At 35.7% G+C, this 24597-nt stretch overlaps 2 protein-coding genes across 2 annotated transcripts; both read left to right on the forward strand.

Moving 5' to 3' along the window:
• The first annotated feature begins 3974 nt into the window (after positions 1 to 3974).
• On the forward strand, positions 3975 to 7218 carry LOC141702309 (uncharacterized). Its single transcript, XM_074506005.1, has 8 exons — positions 3975 to 4277; positions 5247 to 5313; positions 5564 to 5628; positions 5715 to 5814; positions 5912 to 5953; positions 6360 to 6401; positions 6528 to 6718; positions 6886 to 7218. The coding sequence occupies exons 1-8, from the start codon at positions 4096 to 4098 to the stop codon at positions 6974 to 6976; spliced, it is 780 nt and encodes a 259-aa protein (XP_074362106.1). The 5' UTR covers positions 3975 to 4095; the 3' UTR covers positions 6977 to 7218.
• A 13705-nt stretch (positions 7219 to 20923) lies between these two features.
• Positions 20924 to 23442, forward strand: LOC141702307 (MADS-box transcription factor 23-like). Its single transcript, XM_074506003.1, has 7 exons — positions 20924 to 21099; positions 22073 to 22141; positions 22383 to 22460; positions 22547 to 22646; positions 22743 to 22784; positions 23195 to 23287; positions 23362 to 23442. The coding sequence occupies exons 1-7, from the start codon at positions 20924 to 20926 to the stop codon at positions 23440 to 23442; spliced, it is 639 nt and encodes a 212-aa protein (XP_074362104.1).
• The last annotated feature ends 1155 nt before the right edge of the window (positions 23443 to 24597 follow it).

Genomic DNA, 24597 nt, shown 5'->3' on the forward strand with positions numbered 1-24597 from the left:
ACCCATAGATGATTGGGTTGTTGGTGAATTTCGGGGCCGAGACGGGATATTCCTACAATCACGGGAAGAAATGCGTAGATATCGCGATATTATAGGAAGCGTGTGGGGCAAGTAGAGGTTTACGTGACTAATTGGCTGAAGGCCTGATTTAAGTCTGGGCTTGGGCTGTAAGGGTAGAAAAACACTAACCCTAACCTAGATGACTTGTTGCCTAAGAACTACGTGAGGCTTGATCCCTATAAATAGGGTACGTAGACACTTGTATGAGATATGAGTCGATACTTGATAGAGAATAACGAAAACCTTATTCTTTCTTGAAGAGTCAACATACAAGCTCAGCCACCATCATAGATAACATTCCTCCGCCTCTAATCACCATATTCGATCTTTATTCCGACCAATAACCTCCAAAACATTGTTATACGAAATTCTCCCTATAACACACCTTAACTCCGTCATTTTTAAACAAATTCACCTTCTGACACATTGGAGTGCGCACACTTTTACAACCCTCTATATGAAATTTTTTCAAGATCTCATTTGCATACTTCTGTTGACATATAAAAATTTCACCTTGATTTTGCTTGATTTCAATTCCAAGAAAGTAAGACATTTCTCTAAGATCCGAAATTTCAAATGCTTGCATCATATCTTCCTTGAACTTTTGTATAAGTTTAATGTTGCTGCCAGTTACCAAAAGATCATTAACATATAATGATACAATAATGAGATCATTTTACTCACTTTTATTAAATAAAGTGGACTCACTAAGGCTTTTAACAAAGCCTAAGTTCAACAAGTATTGAAACTATAATTGGATAAGTATCTCAGTTTTTGGATCAACAAACTTATCATCGAATTGGATTTATTATCGAATTATTATATAATCATTCTCTATCAACATTCCGTCATCGATTAAGAGCAAAATCACACTAATATCACACTGAATTAAACTAAAACAAAAATCTCAACTTATTACTTATGATTTTCAATTAACTTAAAGCTCGTGAGTGACATTCATATAAAATTTTAACCATCCTGATTGTAGAAGTATCTAATATGTCAAAAAAAATGAGAAAGAAAAAAGACCCGGAACCAAGATAAAGATAATCAGAGACCCACGTTATAATACTTTTGTGTTAGCTATATATATTGTATATACAAAAATAATTGACCAAGATATTTCGAATTTTTAATGAGATGACTAGGATTTAAACAAGTTAGAACATCGTGGGTGTGAATAGGGTGTGTAGATATATGTATGTATATATTTCTAAATATATAAATGTATGTATGTATATGCATGTATGCGTATATATACAGACATAAAATTAACTGAGCATAGTGTTTCTATAAAATATAGCATTTTAGGCATCATTTTTTACTCAAAAATTAAGTTTAAATTGTTTAATTTACCTTTGCGTCATACTTGACTGATATAATTCTTGTAATATCTTAAAAATCAAAATAAATGCTTCCAATATCAGACTAATACAATAATTAAAGATATCAATAGAAGAATTAGTAAATAGATCTCCTCTTTAATAATGATATCAAACGATTTAATCATTTTGAATGGTACTAACACTCATCGGAGATAAAATACAAGATGCCGACTACATATAGAATACAATTTTTCGGTTAACTAACCATAACACGAACAAAATAGAAAAGAATATAATATCTCAAGATTCGGGTTTTAAGAACCATAAAATGGAAATGTTAACACAAAAAATGCACGTAAATATAGGCTTTAAACTTACCATTGGATAAGTATCTCAATTTTTTGATCGATAAACTTATTGCTAAATTCTATATACATGACTCGATCAATATCTTAAAATCAATTTAATATGGAACAAACACCTCAAGTTATCTTTGATGATTTTTATTTGATTAGAGCTCGTGTCGGACATATATCGGAGATTTTTATCATCCTCATCGTTGGGGTACCTAATCAATCGAGAGAAAACGAGAGAGAAAAAGACACACCTACATGTGAAATGGGATAACACCCACATACATGTTATATATACAATATATAAATCATAATGAATGACCGAGATACTTAGGGTTTTTAGATGGAATGGTCAGGATTAATTCGGGTTATGATATTCGTGGGCTGGGGAGGAATTCGTAGTGAATGTCAGAGATAATTAGGGTTTTTAGATGAAACGGTCTGGATTTATCCGGGTAATGACATTCGTGGCCTAAGTAGAAATTTATTGAGATTTTCTAGGTACGATCATTAGTGGGCCGGGTAGTATGTGTATACTTTTTTACGAGTGTGATTTTTTTTAAAAAAAAATTAGAAGTATTAAAGTTATCTTGTTTTACCGCAACTAAAACTTAAAAAAATATTATTTAATAAATATAAAAATTCTCTCAAAAGAATTATTTTGTCAAGAATAGTTTAATTTCAAGACTAATACATTACTTTAATATCATCTTTACTAACTTTATCTCGTAAAAGATGATATCTTGTATAGATATTTTTTATTTAGTATGGAAAACTAATTTTTTTACTTAATTATATTTACTATATTTGAATAAAATCACAAATATTAATCGGTGTAGCATCAAATTTGATCATAAAATTTTCTAGTACTTGCTTTATCCGTAGTATTCGGGCAAAACACTCGGTCGTAGTTATATATAAAATTTCAGGAATTGACATAGAAATTGAGATTCTTTTGTATTAAAACCGGTAAGTGAAATATTTAGATTAAAACTTATATGTATCTGTTAATTTAACATGTTTTCTAAAATATCAAGGCGTTAGAATTAAACTTTACTACGATCGTGTATTTCCTAAAATCCCCCTCTTCAACCAGGGTTATTATATCATGATAAATTACAAGTTCTCCTAAAATGTAAGGAGTTAGGGTGTCATAGGTTTTTTTTACAATCAACTTATAATTTTTATAAAGTTAGGATAAAACTTGTACTTTTAGAATAACTAAAATAAACCTATAAAAAATTGAAAAAAAATATTGTTTAGAAAATTCATTATTACTGTACCGTTGAACTTTAAAATTTTCAAAATTTAAATAAATAATAGGGATAAATTCATGTTTGGACCCACTTGTGGACTAGGATTTTTTTAAAGAAAACCTGATTCTAGCCCATTCAAAAAAATTCCATGAATAAATGTTCAATTCAGACCAAACCAATGATAATAAAATGAAATGATCATCGTGCGAGCAGTGCAGTTTTTTTTCTCAAGATGAAATTTTCAAACCGCTGTCGTACTGCGTAACCTCATAAACCGCATTAATCATACCATGAAAATGTAGTGCAGTATGGTGCGGTTTGTACGATTTATATATTCAAAAAAATAGTTATTACATATAAGTATAATAAAAATTTAACTCATATAGAGGCTAAGACTATTATGTCCTTGATATAAAATAAAAATTATGTCGGTAAAATTAATAATATTTAAGCTAGGTACGATTTGAACCACATTGTTAAAAATGTCAAACTGCAAACAATATTACATCGTGTGGTTTATCAAAAAATTCAAATCGCATCATAAAAACTAAAAACCGCATTTTACGGTACAATGTGACGATGAAGACGATTTTTGCGGTTTGTGCGGTTTGATAATCACTCATACTAAAAGAGGTTTATCTCTTTGAGAAATCTCAATCATTTCAATTGAAAAAGAAAAGAATCAAATATCTGTATATTTGAATTAAATTTGAGGTATCTAATATTCAAAAAGATAATGTTATATCTAAAAAGATTTTATTAAGATTATTTATTATTTGCTACAAAAATACAAAAAAGATACTCAAATAATTTTATTATTATTTTTTTATCATGAAAAGGAAATAAATAGAAAAAGGGACACACTTGATACAAAGAAAATTACTAAAGGTGTCTTAAAAGAGGAGATTGTGTATCATATAAAATCTATTGCCCCATGCAAATTTGTCTTATTAGCTCTAATTTCCCCTTTTTGCATTTCATATTCCATATTTTTCTCCTTTTTTAGAATAACTCCAGAATAAGAACCTTATATATAGTTTGAGAGATTCAGAGATTGACACATAATTTTTTGTGAATTACAGTAAATAAAGACAAGGAGAGATGGGTCGGGCAAAGCTTGAAATAGCGAAGATTGAAAATGCCAACAGCAGGCAGTCCACTTTTAAGAAGAGAAGGGCTGGTTTAATGAAGAAAGCTCATGAGCTTTCTGTTTTATGTGATGCTGAGATCGCAATTATTGTGTTCTCAAGCACTGGGAAGCTTTTTGAGTTTGCTAGTTCAAGGTCTACTTTCTCTCTCTCTCACCCCCCTCTCTCTCTCTCCCTCTCACCTCTATCCCTCTCACCTCTCTCTTTCTTCTCCCTCTCTCTCTCTATCTCCCTCCCTCTTTATTTTCTTGATCTCTCCCTCTCTCTGTTATCTCTCTCTCTATTTTCTGTCTCTCTCTGTTTTCTTGATCTCTCCCTCACTCTTTTTATTTTGATTTACTTCTGTTAAAATTTGCTGCTGAATATGTTTATTTTGACATGTTCTCTTTAATTTTATTGCCTTAGGTGTAACATAATTATAAGATTACTGTGGCTGCTAATCTTGGTTTATAAGGGGTTTTAATTTAGTATATATGCTTGTCGGTTTTAATTAATATATCTGTATTTCTGCCTAAATTGATGAAATCTTGTTGTTAAATATGATGGCATTCTATAATCCGATATGAATTATGTGTTGCTGCGTTGCTCTGTATCAATGAGAGTCATATCTGATAAGAACAATGTGTTGCTGCGTGGCTCTGTGTCAATGAGAGTCAAATCCGATATATTTGAACAATTTTTAAAGTCTAGGGACAAGTTTTGACGGTTCAAAGTAATTAATTAAACATGTGAAGATGTCTGAATGAATGTATGATTGATAGGAGAGTACTTCTGCTTTATAACGAAGCCTTTTCACTAAAGATATCTTGTTTGGAGATCAAAGTGACCTAATACTAGTAACATATCAAAACTTGTTAGGCAGTTGGGGCTTATAATCAACGAAAATAATCTCTTCTTGAACCCTACATTGATGGAGGACCATTTCTCACCGGAGAACACGGGTGGATGGTAGATGCTTAGTATAGTTCTTGAATATTATCTGTGAGAGACAATATAAGCATATATCCATGTTTGTTTTTTGGATAATCCTGTGTACAATAAGTTCTTTTGTTGGTTAGTGTAAAACATTTTGTTAGTATACTTATCATTTCTTCACTATTGCAGTATGGAGCATACACTTGCACGATTCAACAAATCTGTAGAATCGAAAAATTCTGCAATCGAGCATAAGGTACTGGTCTTTATTAAAAATGAGTGTCATTTTTAACAATGATGGGACTCTTACATGGCATATTATAGTACTCTTAATTGCGTAATTTCCTTATTGATCATCTTATTCTACAAAATAGTCACTAGCATGATATGCTCATTGTTGTAGTTGAACATTTCTATAAATCAACATACGTGATGCTCATTGTAGTTGAACATTTATTCTAGTTTTAATTTCTTTATTTGCCTTCATGTAATGTACTACATTTCAGGGTAAGGATGTTTTAGAAGTGGAATGTCTGAAACAGGACATTGCAGATCTCCAACTAAAAAATATGTAAGTTTCCTTATACCTGCCAAGTCGTCAAACAGTTGTTTTTGGAAGAAGATACATATTGCTATCATGTTTTTCATTTTCTATAGGCAGTTATTGGGGAAGGACCTTACTGGCTTGGGCTTGAAAGAATTGCAAGAGTTGGAGCAGCAATTGAATGAAGGGTTATTATCTGTCAAGGAGAAGAAGGTTTATTTACGCATCTCCCTGTAACTTAATATATCTATAAAGTGAATTGTTTTATGCAGAAAAACGGCTATCTTAACATAATGTTAAATTATTACAGGAGCAACTACTGATGGAGGAACTGGACCTATCTAGGAAAAAGGTACAAAGTTACAGTTTTGATCTTCTATACAGTTATGACTAGCTTCAAATTGTTTGATGAAAAATTACGTGAATGTATTCAACCTTAAGAACAATTGGATGTAAATATGACTCTGATAATTCTAGTAATGTACATAGGTGATGTCCCATGTAGATTTGTGTTTTTATTTGCAAGTCAAATTCACGGATTAAGTAAACAATATAGTATCTTGCAATTTATTTAGCCAAAAAAAGTGTCCTGCAAGTATAGCGATCAATATGTACAAGAAGCATGATGCTAGACTGCAAGAAAGAGAAAAGAAAAATTACATGACTGATGTGGTGTTTACGACTAATGAAATACCACAACATGTATTGTTGTATCGAAAGAACGTTATAACTAATTTTTTCACTTCCCTCACTACCAGGAACAGGAGTTCATAATGGAAAATGCTACCTTGCGCAGAAAGGTAAATCAATTATCCTTTAGAAGAATTCGTTTTATGTTCTGTCCCATATACGTAGTTTCCAAATAATACTGTAACACTTTCATTTTTGTTTGATATATTGGTTTCATATTTTTAATATGATTGCAGATTGAGTGGCTTCAAAGTTTTTTCCCCTTAAATGCGTTCCCAGAGTCAGGCTACCTTGAACGTGAAGTGCCAAGGAATGAGCATGAAGTGCCAAGGAAATTGTCTCCCAAAAGAAAAGCATCCTTAAGTCAGAATACAGAGTGTCAAACTGAAGATGAAAATGGAGAGTTTATGATGACCTTATTCCTCGGGTAATTCAACTTCTTAAGAAGCGTTGTGCTTTGATTTTCAACGATATCCAGAGAGTATTTCATTAGCATTCTTACATTGTCTTCCCCTTTTTGAGTTCTCTCAGTCTCATTAACGATAACATTTTATCGTATTCAGTCAGTTTAATTCAGTCTTTTTGCATGCACAGCCCCCCTCCTGATAATGGTCAAAGGAAAAGGAAGACTCCGGAAAAAGACACTGGAACTCCTTCTGGTACATCCCACAGTCAGATTGAGTAATGATTCCTGCCTTTTGTTGCTTGCCGAAGACCATTTTCAAAATGGAAGTTATTTTGAATATGCATTAGTTGTCCGACTACTTAGCTTCGTATATGACCTCCTCCCCCTTCTCTTCCCCTTCTGATCAATGATTTTATGATGTTCTGGTAATTACATAGATGATGATCATTTTATAGTGAAACGTTTTGTGGGGTAAATTTTGAAGACAAAAGTTGTAGTTATAAGCTACTCTTTTTGCTTGGGTCGCAATTAATATTTTGTTCATTTTGTTTCTTGAGACTAATGTTGAAGTTGGAAGAGAGGTATTCTTCCCTTTATTCAATTAGTACTTTGGGGTGCTTTACGAAGCATACATTCTGATCTTGGCAATTTCTATTGGAGTTGTATTATGAAACATATGTGCTACATTATGTTTTGCTGGTTTTGTTACTCAGAGACTAATGTCAGAGTTATTAATGAGACACTCTTCCCTTCATTCAGCTCATACTTTGAGATGCTTTTGTAACCCGTACATGCTAATTTGGGAAATCTCTCTCGGAGATTTTTAATGGAGAACATATGTGTTAAATTGAAATTTTGCTGGTTTTGTTATTCGAGACTTATGTCAGAGTTAGTAACAAGATATTCTCCCGTAGCACTCCTCTTGATCAACCTCTTGATTAACAGATAAAAGAGTTTCTTGAAAAAGATGAGAATCGCGAGGATAAACTAGGTCATCTAACATATCAATATCCCACTCTTTCGTACCCGCCTCCATTTGACTAGAAAGTTTTCTGATGCAAGAGACCGGGATGGTAAGAAATTATCCAAGGATTTTTATTATCAGGGAGCTAGGTTTCCCTGTTAAATTCACATTATGCTTTGAAAGATGGATTTCTTAATTTGAGAGACTCTTGTGATAATTTAATTGCTAAGGTGCCTATGACCAAGAATCGTATGTTTATCCTCAAAATTGAAAATGATGGTCCAAAATGTTTAAAGCCATATGTTGGAGATTCTTCTTGTCTTTGGCATCTTAGGGTTGGGCACTTAAATTTTGAAGGATTAAATTCACTATCTAAGAAGCACATAGTGAATGGTTTGTCGCACATCAATCATCCAAATCAAATTTGTGAATGATGTCTATACGGAAAGTAATTAAGAAGGAGTTTTCTAAATGAATCTATGACAAGAGCAAATGATTCAATTGAACTTATTCACTCGGATGTATGTGGGCCTTTTAATCCTACAGTTTTATAGCAAAAACTGTTATTTCTTATTATTTATTGATGATTTTAGCCGCAAGATATGGGTGTACTTTCTCAAAGAGAAGTCTCAAGTTTTTGGATACTATAAAAAATTCAAAACCCAAGTTGAAAAGGAGAGCGAATGTCAAAGAAAAGTAATTCATTAGGATCGCAGGAGGCGAATTCAATTCAAATGAGTTCTTAAAAATCTGTGAAGATCATAGAATAAGAAGACCCATAACGATGCCAAGATCACCTCAATAAAACGGAGTCTCGGAAAGAAAAAATAGAAGTTGTCTTAATATGGCTCGAAGCATGCTATAGAGCAAAAATATGCCTTAGGAATTTTGGGCCGAAGCGGTAGATTATGCCGTTTTCTTGTAATATTGATGTCCAACAAGAGGTGTCGAAGACATGACTCTACAACAAACATTGAAAGGAAAAAGACCATCTTTTACTCACTTACGAGTTTTTGGAAGCATAACTTATGCACATATCGATGATGAGCTACGAACAAAGTTGGATTAAAAAGTGAGAAGTATGTCTTTGTTGGCTATAATGCAAGAGCAAAGGGGTACAAACTTTACAACCCCTTCAATGGAATTTTTTTTATTAGTATAGATGTTGTGTTTGATGAAGAAAGCTCATGGGATTGGAGCAATGCACAAGAAGATTATAATTTTTTCCCATTTGTTGATGAAGAAGATATTGAAGAAAATTATGGCAATATATCACTCCTTCCACATCACCATGAGCCACAAGTAGTGATGGAGAAACCACTCCTTCATCTTCTTCAAGTGATAGTGATGAGACACCGTCAAGTAACTATAGAAGTCTTCAAGAAATTTATGATGAAACGTATGAGGTTCCCTCCATTTCCGACATAATTCTACTTTATCTTCTAGCGAAATCTGAACCAACAAGCTTCCAAGAAGCCGTGCAAGATGAAAGGTGGAAGAAAACAATGGAAGAGAAGATTGAGTCTATCAAGAAGAATGACACATGGGAGTTAACAACCCTTCCTAAAGGGTAGAAGCTATTGGTGTGAAATGAGTATATAAGGTGAAGAAAAATGCTCAAAGCATGGTTTAAAAATACAAGGTAAGATGGTTAGCCAAAGGTTACAATCAAATACATGGAGTAGATTATGATGAAGTATTGGCACTGGTTGCAGGAATGGAGACTATAAGGCTAATAATCTCATTAGCGGTAAAAAATAGATGGAAAATTCATAATGGATGTAAAATCTACCTTTTTGAAAGGTGTTTTTGAAGAAACTGTGTATGTGGAGCAACCATTGGGATACATCATGAAAGTACAAGGAAAAGTATTAGTTAAATAAGACCCTATACGGATTGAAATAAGCGCCAAGGGCGTGGAATAGTAGACTTGACAAATACTTTCAATCTTAAGGATTTCACAAGTGTCCTCATGAACATGCTCAATATGCCAAGGTTACAAAAAATGAAGAATTTCATCTTGCGTGCTTATATGTGAATGATTTAATATTTACAGGAAATAGTCCTAGTATATTTGAGAAATTTATGAAAGACATGAGAAGAGAATTTCAGATGACCAACATTGGGCCTATGTCTTACTATCTTGGCATTGAAGTGAAGCAAATGAATGATGGAATACCAATATCACAAGGAAACTACACAAGGGAGATTTTGAAGAAGTTCAAGTTGGAAAATTATCAAGCCGTTAGCACCCCTATTGAGTGTGGATCAAAGGTGTCAAATTTAGAAGAAGGTGAGAAGGCGGATCACCTTACTTCAAAAGTCTTATGGGAAGTTTGAGATACTTGACATGCACGAAGCCCGACATACTTTATAGTGTTGGACTTGTTAGTCGCTACATGGAGACTCCAACAACACCACACTTGAAGGCGGGTAAGAGAATTCTTTGTTATCTTAAAGGTACGATGGATTATGGGTTATTTTATCATCGTTCTAATTAGTTCAAATTTGTTAGATACTGTGATAGTGATTGGGGCGGTGACATTGATGAGCAAAAGAGTACCCCCGAATATGTGTTCTTTATGAGTGACACATCTTTTTCATAGAGTTCAAAAAAACAACACATTTTACTTTATCTACTTTTGAAATGGAATATGTGGCGGCATGCTCTTGTGTTTGTCAAGCTATAAGGTTAAGGAAATTTTTGGGGAAGCTCAACATGCCAGAAAATGAGTCTACTGAAATATTGGTTGATAATAAGTCTGTTATAGCTTTGGCGAAAAATCCGGTGTTTCATGAACGGAGCAAGCCTATTGACACAAAATATCATTATTCGAGAGTGCATTGCAAGAAATGAAGTGGAGGTCAACTATTTGAAGTCCCAAGCTCAAAGATCAAATCTTTGACATCTTTACAAAGCCTCTCAAGAGTGACGTCTTCAACAAATATCGGAGCCTGCTTGGGATAGTCAAAATTAAGGAAGGGTGTTAAAATAAAATATAATTTTTACTTAAAATAATAGAAGTGTTTGGATTATTCTATATTTTTCTTGATTTTGTCTGTATGAGTCTAATCTCTAGAACTATCCACAGATTATTCTAGTAGTGTGTCCTTTAAAATCTAGCATTTAAACAAGAGTGTTTTGAACTCTAGCAATTAAGTAAGTGTCTAGATTTTTCCATGGAGTCGTATATATAGCCTTGTACCAAATCATTTGTGATCAAGTCATTTTCAAGGTATATAGTTTATATAAAATACCTCTTCTCCTAAATATTTTGAGTTGTGTGATTTTGAGGGAGATCCTTTCTTTCAACAACTACCCCTAGCTGTTTATATGACTCCCTCCCCTTCCGATAAATGATTTTAGTTACATAGATGACGATCATTTCATAGCAAAACATTTTTCTCCTCCTTCTCTCCCGTTTTCTCTCTCCTCTCTCTCTCTCTCTCTCCCCCCCTCTCTCTCCCTCTCCTTCTAACTCATGTCTCACCCTTTTTCTAATCTAAAGCCGTGGCTGTGCTTGGTTTTTCTTCTTCTACAAATATATGTACTTGCATATGTGTTTCTTATGATTCTCGAAACCCTCTTTCGAGTTCCATTCGATTTTTCCAAATTAGAGATGGGATGGGTGGTTTTGTGGTTGATTATGGATGTTAAACATGTTTATGAGGTTTCTTAAGTGAATCAGTGAGGTTTCGTGGAAGAAAACCCCAAGTGGGGCATCTCCGAGACCTTGCCGCCACCGGTGATGAGCTCCGGCGAGCCGGCGGTTGACCATGATGCTTGTCTGAGTCATATATTATATATTTAAGCTAAATTAGTTAGTGCATGTTTATTTAGAGTGAAAATTCATTTCAAATGTTGATGCTATAGGTCGAATTATGTGTTTAGCTTGATTTCCTTTCGATTCGAAAGCATGCATATGTATGTTTATGGATTTTTCAAAGTTTTAAAGTTTAATTTCTTAAGAATGATTCGAATTTGGTGTGTAGTTCGAGGTGAAGTAATCAATTATTAGAAATGTTGTTGCATGTTATTTTTCTTAGAAAAACCCGAATGAAATTTTCGGTTTTAAAGAGAATTTTGAGTTTGACTTACTTGTTTAATTCGGTGGAGGTGATTCTGGTTATACCCTGTTCCAAGTAACCCTTTGTTCTAAGTACTTATACCCTGTTTTCATATTTTTGTTATCTTATGATCCTTTGACCCTAAGAGAGTCGTAATGAACCTTTCATATGTCATACCTTGATAACCTAGATTCCTTTGATAATCACTTGTACCTTGTTTATGCGTCGTTCTTTGAAACTATCCTAATAACGACCTTGTTATACCCTGCTTAATGTTTGATCATTTACTCAACTTACGACACCTGTTTATTTCCAATTTGTTCATTTTCCATGAATTCTTGAATTGAACTCAAGATTGACTTTCGACTTGAATGAGTCCAAACAGTTTCACGTATCGGTAAAGTTAAAATGAATTTAGCCAAACCTTCCTTGTATTCCAACATAAAGGTTTTCCCAAATGAATTCCTAAAGGATTGGATAGAGACTTAAGAGGCTAGTGGGACTCGTCCAGTTACGTAAGAGGACTAGCGGGTCTAGTCCAATATAAGGTTAAAATGATGTCATAGATACCTTAATGACTGGATGGAGGTCAATACAGGCTGATCACCTGTATTATACTTAAAAGATGGATATTCCAAGCAAGGATTCTTTGTGTTAAGTAATGAAAGAAAAAGTTTTATAAATGTTGCAACAAGCATTATGCTTTTCTTTTGATTTAAAGTTGAATAGTTTGAATTGAAACTTCCTTAAAATTCTGAGAATCTTGTTTGAGAACCCCGTCACTTTATTTTTTTATTGATGCTCATAGCTTAGAGCGATTTATCTCTCAAAGTGTGAAACTCTTTGAGAACCCTATCGATTGATTTTGAGAAACATTGGTTATACAAATTTGAAACTTAAAAGATTTGAAACCTTTTTTTGGAACCCCTTTCTTAGAAATTGATAGAACTCCGCCACCTAGTTATTGAAATGAAATGCCTCTGATATTGTTGTTTATGTTGATATTTAGAACTGTGTATATAGTTACTTGATGAGCTTCTTTGCTCATTTATTTGTGTGACCTAATAATGGCATTTAAGAAAGAAGATGGCCAGACTTAGGCGCACTGCTTGCAAGAGCGTTCCTGGCGGGTCCCTATCATGTCGTGGGATTTCAAATGCCAGATCAGGTAGATGCTGTGTGAGCAAGAGACAATAAGTTGGCGGGAAGTGTAATAGTTGAATAATATACTTTTGGGTTATCTGTCGATTCCAAGTCAGAATCGAATAATTTGGTTTTAATTATATAAAGGGTTTGTAATAATACTATTTTGGTTGCTAGTTGTAATCTGTCTCATACTTTATCCTGTTTAGATCTTGTTAGCTTCGGGGTTATTATATTTCTGATGTTATTATATTAGTTTATTGGTGTTGTGGGTCCTCATTCCTAACCCCGAGTTTGATGGCGTTACAGTTGGTATCAGAGCTACAGGATTTAGTCCCTAAGACAAGTTAAGATAAAAGGGTATTTTGGGTAATTAAGTATTACGAGAGTGTTCAACTAATATAGAGTGAGTTAGACTATTACTGTATAGTCTAAGTAAAGTGAATAGGTTGAGGTGGTAACTAGAGTTGGGGCATCGAGTTAGTTGGAGGTTTATTTCACCCTAATACTGTTTCTTGGCTGTTGTTTTATGTTTTATCTTAGGACCCTGATAATGGTAGTGATGCTGATTCTGATGATAGTTTTTTACTGGGATCACCTACGGAGCCCAGTACATTAGTTCAGACCTCTAGGAGGATCCGTCTGAGGACAATGACATTCATATGAAAATTACCATCCTCATCATAAAATATCTAATATATCGAAAGAAAATGATAAAAAAGAAATACCTCGAAGTAAGATAAATCAAAGTCCCATGTAATAATACTTTTGTGTTGGCTATATCTATATAAACATGAATGATTGACCAGAGACCCACGTCATAATACTTTAGTGTTAGTTATATTTATATAAACAAGAATGATTGATCGAGATATTTCAGATTTTTAGATGGGCATGACAGGATTTATACAAGTTAGAACATCTGTGGGTGGGTATGGATTTATATGAGTAGGGTGTGTAGATATATGTATCTATATATTTCTAAATATATATATATAATATATCTATGTGTATGTATGTGCATGTGTATGTGTATGCGCATATATATACAGACATAAAATTAATGGAGCTAGCATAGTGTTTCTACAATTTAGATCATTGTAGGCATCATTTTTTGCTCGAAAATATTTTTAAATTATTTGATTTACACATGCGTCACACTCGACTGTTATAATTCTTGTAATATCTTAAAAATCAAAATAAACACATCCAATATTAGACTAATACAATGATTAAAGATATCAATTGAATAATTAGTAAATAGATCTCCTCTTTAATAATGATATCAAATGATTTAATCATTTTGAATGGTACTGGAACTCATCCAAAATAAATACAGGATTTCGAGTACATATAAAATACAATTTTTGGTTAACTAACGATAGCACAAAATAAATAGAAAAGAATATAACATATCAAGATTCAGGTTTTCAGAACCATAAAATGGAAATGTTAACACAACAAAATACACGTAAATGTAGGCTTTAAGTTATAATTGGATACGTATCTCTATTTTCCGATCGATAAACTAATTGCTAAATTCTATATACATGACTCAATCAAAATATCAAAATTAATTTAAAATGGAACAACCACCAAGTTATCCGGGATGACTTTTATTTGATTAGAGCTCGTGCGGACATTTATCGGAGATTTTTATCATCCTCATCGTTATAGTATCTAATCAGTCGAGAGAAAACGAGAGGGAAAAGATACACTTACAAGTGAAATGAGATACACACCCATATTCATGTTATATATACATGATTTTTTAGATGAAACAGTCTGGATTAATCTGGGTTATGATATTCGTGGGCTGAGGAAGAATTCGTAATAAACGACAAGATATTTAGGGTTTTTAGTGGATCATTCAGGATTAATCCGGGTTATGACATTAGTGGGCTGAGTAGAAATTTACTGAGATTTTCTAGGTACGTACATTAATGGCCCGGGTAGTATGTGTATGCTTGTTTATGAGTGTGATTTTTTTTAAACAATTGGAAGTATGAAAGTTACACCTTTTTTTTACTACAAGTAAAACTTAAAAAATAATTATTAAATAAATATAAAAAATCACTCAGAAGAATTATGTTTTCAAGAAAAATTTAATTCCAAGAGTAATACATTACTTTAATATCATCTTTACTAAGTTTATCTTGTAAAAGATGATATCTTATTAAATATTTTTTATTTAGCATGGGAAATTTATTTTTTTAATTAATTATATTTATTGGACTTGGATAAATTCACAATTATTAGTCGGTGTAGTATCAAATTTGATCGTAAAATTTGCCTGCATCCGTAGTATTCAAGCACAACACTTTGTAGCAGTTGAATATCAAATTTCAGGAATTGACATAAAAATTAAGTTTCTTTTGTATTAAAACTGGTAAGTCAGACATTTAGATTAAAACTTATACTTATCTGTTAATTTAATATATTTTCTAAAATATCAGGGTGTTAGGAGTTAAACTTACTACGATCATATATTTTCTCAGCATCCCCCTTGTTCAATCAGAGTTAGAATGATAAATTACAAGTTCTCCGAAAATTTAAGGCGTTAGGAGTTCAAGTTATCCCCATCATACGTTTTTTTTAACAATCAATCTATAATTTTATGAAGTTAGGATACAACATGTACTTTTAGAATAACTAAAATAAACTTATGAATTTTTTTGACAAAAAAAATTGTTTAGAAAATTCATTATTACTATTGAACTTTAAAATTTTCAAAATTTAAATAAATAATAGGGATAAATTCATGTTTTGATTAGCATGTGGACTGGGATTTTATTTGTAGGAAAACCTGATTCTAGCGCATTCAAAGAAAGTCCATGACTAAATGTTCAATTCAGACCGAACCAATGATAATAAGAAGTAATGATTGTCGTGGGAGCGATGTGGTTTTTTCTCAAACTAAGGGTCTGATAACAGAGCTTTACTTAAAATGTGCACAGAGGATAATTGGGATGTTCAACAAAGTAAGGCTGTAGCTCATCCCACGCGGGTAGAATGAAGGCGCAGATGAGCTAGCCAAGCTGGGATCGCGCCGGAAGGCCACTCTATTAGGGATCGTTCCCCTTGATATACAGAGGCGACCTAGTGTGCCCGAGAACGAGGTTGGTAACATTGGTGGTGGTCCCAACCTAACATGGATGACCCCTATCTTTGCCTACATAAAAGACGGATTGCTCTCAGACGGTAAGAATGAGGCAAGAAGGATGAGGTACAAGGCATCTCGCTATGTGGTATATGATGGGACTCTATATAGAAGAGGTTTTAATATGCCCCTTCTCAAGTGCATATAAGGAGATGAGTGTAACTATATTTTAAGGGAGGAACATAAGGGCATTTTTGGCAATCACTTGGGGGGTAGTTCCCTAGCTCAGAAGATCCTCCGTCAGGGTTACCATTGGCCAACATTGAAGAAAGACGCCTTTGAATTTTCTCGAGCTTGTGACAAGTGTAGCGGTATACCAATTACTATAACAGCCCCATGGCTCCCCTCACATCCCTTATGAGTCCCTGGCCCTTCTCCATGTGGGGAATAGATTTGATTGGAGAGATGCCCAAACAAAGGGGGGGGTGTTAAATATGCAGTGATTGCGGTGGATTACTTCATGAAGTGGGCAGAAGCTGAGCCTCTGGCCACTATTACAGCAAAGAAGCTCAAAGAGTATGTGCATAGAGCCATTGTGTGTCGGTATGGCATCCCATACAAGCTGGTCTCTGATCAGGGAAAGCAATTTGATATCAAGGAAATAAGGGAATTCTGTGAGCAGTTGTGGATTCAGAAGAGTTTCAGTGCGGTTAGTCACCCTAAAAGTAATGGGCAGATTGAGGTTGTTAATAAGATCATCAAGCATACCTTGAAGGTAAAGCTGGCGGAGAAGAAATGAACATGGCAAGACAAGCTCCCACAGGTCTTGTGGTCCAATAACACTACCCCCTAGAACCACAACTGGGGAAACACCTTTCTCTTTGGTGTATTGGTGTGAGGCCATGGTACCGGTTGAAGTGGGGGAAAGATCCTTTCAAAGGGATAATTATGACTCGGAGGCGAATAAGGTTAACCATCATCTCTACTTGGACATGATTGAGGAGACTTGAGAGGATGCTCAGATCAGGATAACAACATATCAGCAGAGGACAACTTGATATTACAACAACAAGGTTCGAGCCTGGACTTTTAAAGCGGGAGATTTGGTTCTGCGCCGGGTCATGCCAACACCAAGGTGGTGATCCATGAAGTATTTGGGGCAAATTGGGAAGACCCCTAACAAGATAAAATCAATACTCTGGGATGGAACCTACCATCTCAATGATATGCAGGTCAAGTTGATCCCACGAGCCTAGAATGCGGAGCATCTCCGCAAGTATTATCAGTTAATATTGTTCTTTTTAGACTTAGTATTATTAAATATTCTTAAGTCTCGGGGGGTAGTGCTATATAGGTACCTCCCCGAGGCCATAAGCATGTACTTGACTCATCTTCCACTATTTATGAATGAATGTTTAATTGCTATTTATTTATGCCTTGAATTATGACATTTGTTAAATAGATTAAGATACCAGCAGGGGAGCCCATCCTTGGGAAGCCCATGTGAGGACAAAACAATTATCTCATTAACTTTTAAAATTATAAATCAAGCCGGGTCTCGGCTCGATTTTCAACAAGTTTTATAAACCGAGCTGGGCCTCAACCCGCTTGGAAATAATGAGCACAAAATGGATTGTTAAAGACGTGAATAAAAATGTAAAAGTGGACAGAGAAACAGGTGCCCATGAGCTCACCTAGAGGTATGCCATGCGAGGCCAAGCTTACAAAAAAGATTAGGGATAGTTGCAATGCGAGCCTATATCATTGGCTCGCGTCTCCAGCCCGTTGTTAAGGAAACAAACTTTCCATACGCGGCCATATAATAATAATGGGCCAGGAGTAATGCGCGTTTGTATTGTTAGGTTTACTATGAGTACATTTTAATTGTTTTAAATTAAAAAGGCGACACGAGCTCGCGGATGCGAGTCGGTGAGCTCGGCTCTCTATCGAATAAACGAACCCAGCCATACGCGGCCAGGATTATGATAACTTCTAGGCCAGTAGTGGCTAAAGTTCATCACATTAGAGGGTAATTTTTAACAAAGGAAGAAGATTGTGAGCAAATCCGATTTGAATCAACTGACTCGCATTATGCGAATAGAGAATACAAGAACGAGATGCGAGCTCATGGGCCCGGCTCGCTAACGCAAGTATACATGCAACAATTGTTATTAAGCAATGATGTGAGCCTATTTCACTTAAGTTTATCATTAATTCATTTTACTTAGTTGTACATAAAAGTAACGCCGGCATATAAGAGTGTAAAATAAGAGATAGGCAAATGATGCGAACTGGTGGGTTCAACATGATGGCAAAGTAAAAATACCTGACATATTCGGCCAAGGCTTTGATAAACCTGGGCCAGTAGGGGCACATTAAAAATAAAGAAAATTAACGAGGAAATTGGGCTAGCATGGAAAAATAGGTGCGGAGAACAGAAGACTTAGAAACAACTATAGGTAAACATAAGTTCAGAGTTGAGGCCCGAAGGCAAGATACATAAATACATACTCAAGGCAAATGGGTTGCCCACTTCCCCATCAAATTAAATTAAATTAAACTAAGGCTTGTTGGCTTCTGCCTCTTTCTGGGCCTGCTCAGCTGCTACCCGAGCCTCCTTTACCATCTTGGCATCCATCTCCATCTCCAACTTCATTTTTTTTGGCATTTCTAGCCGTACATGCGCCTAGAGCACCCGAATCGAAGTCAGGAACCTTACTAATAAAATATTTATGAAATTTCTTGCTCCCAGGTTTCTAGCATCGGCAAGAGCGGCCTCCCGGCTTCGCGGTCAAGGCAGAAGAAACTGATCCCTCCATCTCCGGCACCCTTCTCCTTAATGGCCTCCTTCTCCTTCTTCTAGTCATCCGCGGCAAGGTCTGTGGGTTTTTTTTCTGCTCCCTAAGCGCCTTCTCATGAGCAGAGACTGATCAAATATCTTTTGATTATAGTTGTTTACAAGTTTGACCTTCTCCTGCCCGTGCTCATTAACCTTGCTCTGAAGGGACTTCACCTTAGCATCCAACTTCAAGTAACCTGGCTGATGGCTCGAATTTCTCGAGTCCTAACAGCTGGAGGAAGTGCACCTGGGCAGCGGCCTTGGTCAATACATCATTATTGGCCTCAAGAGAAGTTGAGGTCCAATTTTTTACATCCTGGTTACTGACATTGGACCGTGCTAAGCCGGACAAATGTGGACTCAACCGCACTAGCAAAGGAAGAAGTAGGAAGAGGGACATCGTGCTGGAACAGTTCTTCTTGGATCAGGCTCACAGGTTTTCCCGTCCTTGCGGCCATGACACCTTTTTATGATGTATAAAGCGATAGCGGCCGTGTATTCATTCGGAGTTAATCTGAAGCGGGGCAAGCTGGTAGTACTCGTACACAATCTTTGATGAAAGGGTGGAGAGGTGAAGAAATTCCTAGCCTGAGTAGGAAGTTGGACAAGACCATGCGAGGCACCCTACCTTCATTTTCCTGATGGTTGAATCTGTAGCATCGCATGTACGGCTTGGGGAGAATCACCTGACCCTCGAGCTGGAACTGGACAACGATGTAAGCCAGATGCTTCTGGGTAAGTGAGGTGGCCAAGTCACGACAGGCGAGGCCTTTTGTCTCTTCCTGGGCCGAGGTTAGAACTTTCCTCCCCATCTGGAATGATTTGCTTCCTAAAGATGATCTCACCCTCGAGCTCGGGCTGAGCAGGATGCACTGGTTCAGGAGAGGCAACGGGGCGGAGGCATAATTGCATACATTAACCTGACTTATGTCATCAGCCTCCTCCTCCCACATTGGAGGGTCGTAAGACCAATGTGAGCCATCTTCTTCACCCTCGAGCCCTAGAAGGGGTATTTTGCGGGCAGCTAGCTTCTTTCCTTTATTGGTGTCATAGTAAGCGCTTCCCAGATCACTGTCGATGGATTCAGAATCTAGATAAATGAGATCAAGGTTATTGGCTACAACTTACTTAAGGTGAGCCTCTCTCTCTCAATCCATTTCTCTCATAATCTCCTCTGCCCGCTCTTTGTCAATAGGAGTGGGCTCGCATCTTACAAGTTCCTCTATTCCAAGTGATGCAAGAATCTTGGAGAGGTCCACGAATCTATTTCTTCAATCGTAAATGTTAGTCTCCCTGTTATAATCTTCAAGGTTGGGGGTCGAGAGGATGTTCAGCGAGGTGGAACCCTTGGCTCGCTTCTTTTTTTCAACTCTAGCTATGTTTATGGCTCCATGTGGGGTGATAGTAGAGTCAGGAGAAATAGGTGGCTAAGCCGTCCAAAAATGAAGGTGAGCTCGCAGTTGGAAGTCTTTTGAGCCTCGTTGCTCAGGTGGATATTGATTGAGAGGACAAGGGGTGACCGAAGAGTGATCCGGATTCGAGGAAGAGCGAGACGATCCATAGGAGTGGGCTGAAGACGCACTCGACATCTGTAAAAGATGGTGACTATTAGTGTTTGGCCCTAAAAAATGAAAATATAAATGGGGTCGCACCTTAGTGTCCTCGCGTCGCACATGAAAATAGGATCGCACCTAAAAGTCTACGCGAGCTCATGGGCTCGCATCGTGGTGTGTGAGTAAGTGTGTTAAAGCGGGCTCGTATTGAATACATAGTGTGTGCTCGAATGTGGCATGATAAATGATGAACAAATAACAACAAAAATGGGTGATTGTGGATCAAAATAGTACATGTAGATGATTCAAACGAAGATCCTGAGAATCTAAGGCCGGAGAGTAACGCCGGCTGTAGGCGGTTCTTGTGGTGATGATGGTTTTAGCCAAGGTAGATCCTTGAGCAAAATGAGCAGCAATTTGTTAGTGTTTTTGGAAAGTTAAGAAATGAAGTTTGAAGTTCACATATTTATAGAGGATAGCAGAGAGAAAGAGGAGTGACACGTGTTATCATCTCAGAGGTTGACACAATCCCCATGCCAGTAAATAAAGACAAGGAGAGATGGGTCGGGCAAAGCTTGAAATAGCGAAGATTGAAAATGCCAACAGCAGGCAGTCCACTTTCAAGAAGAGAAGGGCTGGTTTAATGAAGAAAGATCATGAGCTTTCTGTTTTATGTGATGCTGAGATCGCAATTATTGTGTTCTCAAGCACTGGGAAGCTTTTTGAGTTTGCTAGTTCAAGGTCTACTTTCTCTCTCTCTCACCCCCCTCTCTCTCTCTCCCTCTCACCTCTATCCTCTCACCTCTCATCTTTCTTCTCTCTCTCTCTCTATCTCCATCCCTTCTTTAGTTTCTTGATCTCTCCCTCTCTCTGTTATCTCTCTCTCTCTATTTTCTGTCTCTCTCTGTTTTCTTGATCTCTCCCTCACTCTTTTTATTTTGATTTACTTCTGTTATAATTGCGGCTGAATATGTTTATTTTATCATGTTATCTTTAATTTTATTGCCTTAGGTGTAACATAATTATAAGATTACTGTGGTGCTACTATGCTTGTCTTGGTTTATAAGGGGTTTTAATTTAGTAATATATGCTTGTCGATTTTAATTAATATATCTGTATTTTCTGCCTAAATTGATGAATCTTGTTGTTAAATATGATGGCATTCTATAATCTGATATGAACTATGTGTTGCTGCGTTGCTCTGTATCAATGAGAGTCATATCTGATATGAACAATGTGTTGCTGCGTGGATCTGTGTCAATGAGAGTCAAATCCGATATATTTGAACAATTTTTAAAGTCTAGGGACAGTTTTGACGGTTCAAAGTAATTAATAAACATGAGAAGATGTCTGAATGAAAGTTTGATTGATAGGAGAGTACTTCTGCTTTATAACGAAGCCTTTCACTAAAGATATCTTGTTTGGAGATCAAAGTGACTAATACTAGTAACATATCAAACTTGTTAGGCAGTTGGGGCTTATAATCAACCAAAATGATCTCTTCTTGAACCCTACATTGATGGAGGACCATTTTCTCACCGGAGAACACGGGTGGGATGGTAGATGCTTAGTATAGTTCTTGACTATTATCTGCGAGAGACAATATAAGCATATATCCATGTTTGTTTTTGGATAATCCTGTGTACACTAAGTTCTTTTGTTGGTTAGTGTAAAACATTTTGTTAGTATACTTATCATTTCTTCACTATTGCCGTATGGAGCATAAACTTGCACGATTCAACAAATCTGTAGAATCGAAAATTCTGCAATCGAGCATAAGGTACTGGTCTTTATTAAAAATGAGTGTCATTTTTAACAATGATGGGACTCTTACATGGCATATTATAGTACTCTTAATTGCGTAATTTCTTTATTGATCATCTTATTCCACAAAATAGTCACTAGCATGATATGCTCATTGTTATAGTTGAACATTTCTATAAATCAAACATACGTGATGCTCATTATAGTTGAACATTTATTCTAGTTTTAATTTCTTTATTTGCCTTCATGTAATGTACTACATTTCAGGGTAAGGATGTTTTAGAAGTGGAATATCTGAAACAGGACATTGCAGATCTCCAACTAAAAAATATGTAAGTTTCCTTATACCTGCCAAGTCGTCAAACAGTTGTTTTTGGAAGAAGATACTTATTGCTATCATGTTTTTCATTTTCTATAGGAAGTTATTGGGGAAGGACCTTACTGGCCTGGGCTTGAAAGAATTGCAAGAGTTGGAGCAGCAATTGAATGAAGGGTTATTATCTGTCAAGGACAAGAAGGTTTATTTACGCATCTCCCTGTAACTTAATATATCTATAAAGTGAATTGTTTTATGCAGAAAAACGGCTATCTTAACATAATGTTAAATTATTCAGGAGCAACTACTGATGGAGGAACTGGACCTATCTTGGAAAAAGGTACAAAGTTACAGTTTTGATCTTCTATACAGTTATGACTAGCTTCAAATTGTTTGATGAAGAAATTACGTGAATGTATTCAACCTTAAAGAACAATCGGATGTAAATATGACTCTGATAATTCTAGTAATGTACATAGGTGATGTCTCATGTAGATTTGTGTTTTTATTTGCAAGTCAAATTCGCGGATTAAGTAAACAATATAGTATCTTGCAATTTATTTAGCCAAAAAAAAGTGTCCTGCAAGGTATAGCGATCAATATGTACAAGAAGCATGATGCTAGACTGCAAGAAAGAGAAAAGAAAAATTACATGACTGATGTGGTGTTTACGACTAATGAAAGACCACAACATGTATTGTTGTATCGAAAGAACGTTATAACTAATTTTTTCACTTCCCTCACTACCAGGAACAGGAGTTCATAATGGAAAATGCTACCCTGCGCAGAAAGGTAAATCAATTATCCTTTAGAAGAATTCGTTTTATGTTATGTCCCATATACGTAGTTTCTAAATAATACTGTAACACTTTCATTTTTGTTTGATATATTGGTTTCATATTTTAATATGATTGCAGATTGAGTGGCTTCAAAGTTTATTCCCCTTAAATGCGTTCCCAGAGTCAGGCTACCTTGAACGTGAAGTGCCAAAGGAATGAGCATGAAGTGCCAAGGAAATTGCCTCCCAAAAGACAAGCATCCTTAAGTCAGAATACAGAGTGTCAAACTGAAGATGAAAATGGAGAGTTATGATGACCTTATTCCTCGGTAATTCAACTTCTTAAGAAGCGTTGTGCTTTGATTTTCCAACGATATTCAGAGAGTATTTCATTAGCATTCTTACATTATCTTCCCCTTTTTGAGTTCTCTCAGTCTCATTAACGATAACATTTTATCGTATTCAGTCAGTTTAATTCAGTCTTTTTGCATGCACAGCCCCCCTCCTGATAATGGTCAAAGGAAAAGGAAGACTCCGGAAAAAAGACACTAGAACTCCTTCTGGTACTTCCACAGTCAGATTGAGTAATGATTCCTGCCTTTTGTTGCTTGTCGGAAGACCATTTTGAAAATGGAAGTATTTGAATATGCATTAGTTGTCCGACTACTTAGCTTCGTATATGACCTCCTCCCCCTTCTCTTCCCCTTCTGATCAATGATTTTATGATGTTCTGGTAATTACATAGATGATGATCATTTTATAGTGAAACGTTTGTGGGGGTAAATTTTAAAGACAAAAGTTGTAGTTATAAGCTACTCTTTTTGCTTGGGTCGCAATTAATATTTTGTTCATTTTGTTTCTTGAGACTAATGTTGAAGTTGGAAGAGAGGTATTCTTCCCTTTATTCAATTAGTACTTTGGGGTGCTTTACGAAGCATACATTCTGATCTTGGCAATTTCTATTGGAGTTGTATTATGAAACATATGTGCTACATTATGTTTTGCTGGTTTTGTTACTCAGAGACTAATGTCAGAGTTATTAATGAGACACCCTTCCCTTCATTCAGCTCATTACTTTGAGATGCTTTTGTAACCCGTACATGCTAATTTGGGCAATCTCTCTCGGAGATTTTTAATGGAGAACATATGTGTTAAATTGATATTTTGCTGGTTTTGTTATTCGAGACTTATGTCAGAGTTAGTAACAAGATATTCTCCCGTAGCACTCCTCTTGATCAACCTCTTGATAACAGATAAAAGAGTTTCTTGAAAAGATGAGAATCGCGAGGATAAACTAGGTCATCTAACATATCAATATCCCACTCTTTCGTACCCGACTCCATTTGACTAGAAAGTTTTCTGATGCAAGAGGACC

This window comes from Apium graveolens, unplaced genomic scaffold, assembly GCF_009905375.1.
Source record: "Apium graveolens cultivar Ventura unplaced genomic scaffold, ASM990537v1 ctg4868, whole genome shotgun sequence".
NCBI classification, from domain to species: domain Eukaryota; kingdom Viridiplantae; phylum Streptophyta; class Magnoliopsida; order Apiales; family Apiaceae; genus Apium; species Apium graveolens.

Bases quoted from the DNA above. Each gene is read 5' to 3' on its own strand.
- LOC141702309 (XM_074506005.1), top strand. From the start codon at position 4,096: ATGGGTCGGGCAAAGCTTGAAATAGCGAAGATTGAAAATGCCAACAGC. The intron at 5,815-5,911 runs GTTTATTTACGC...AAATTATTACAG, and splicing joins TATCTGTCAAGGAGAAGAAG to GAGCAACTACTGATGGAGGA. The intron at 6,402-6,527 runs GTAAATCAATTA...ATATGATTGCAG, and splicing joins ATGCTACCTTGCGCAGAAAG to ATTGAGTGGCTTCAAAGTTT.
- LOC141702307 (XM_074506003.1), top strand. From the start codon at position 20,924: ATGGGTCGGGCAAAGCTTGAAATAGCGAAGATTGAAAATGCCAACAGC. The intron at 22,142-22,382 runs AAGGTACTGGTC...CTTCATGTAATG, and splicing joins AAAATTCTGCAATCGAGCAT to TACTACATTTCAGGGTAAGG. The intron at 23,288-23,361 runs GTAGTTTCTAAA...ATATGATTGCAG, and splicing joins TTATGTTATGTCCCATATAC to ATTGAGTGGCTTCAAAGTTT.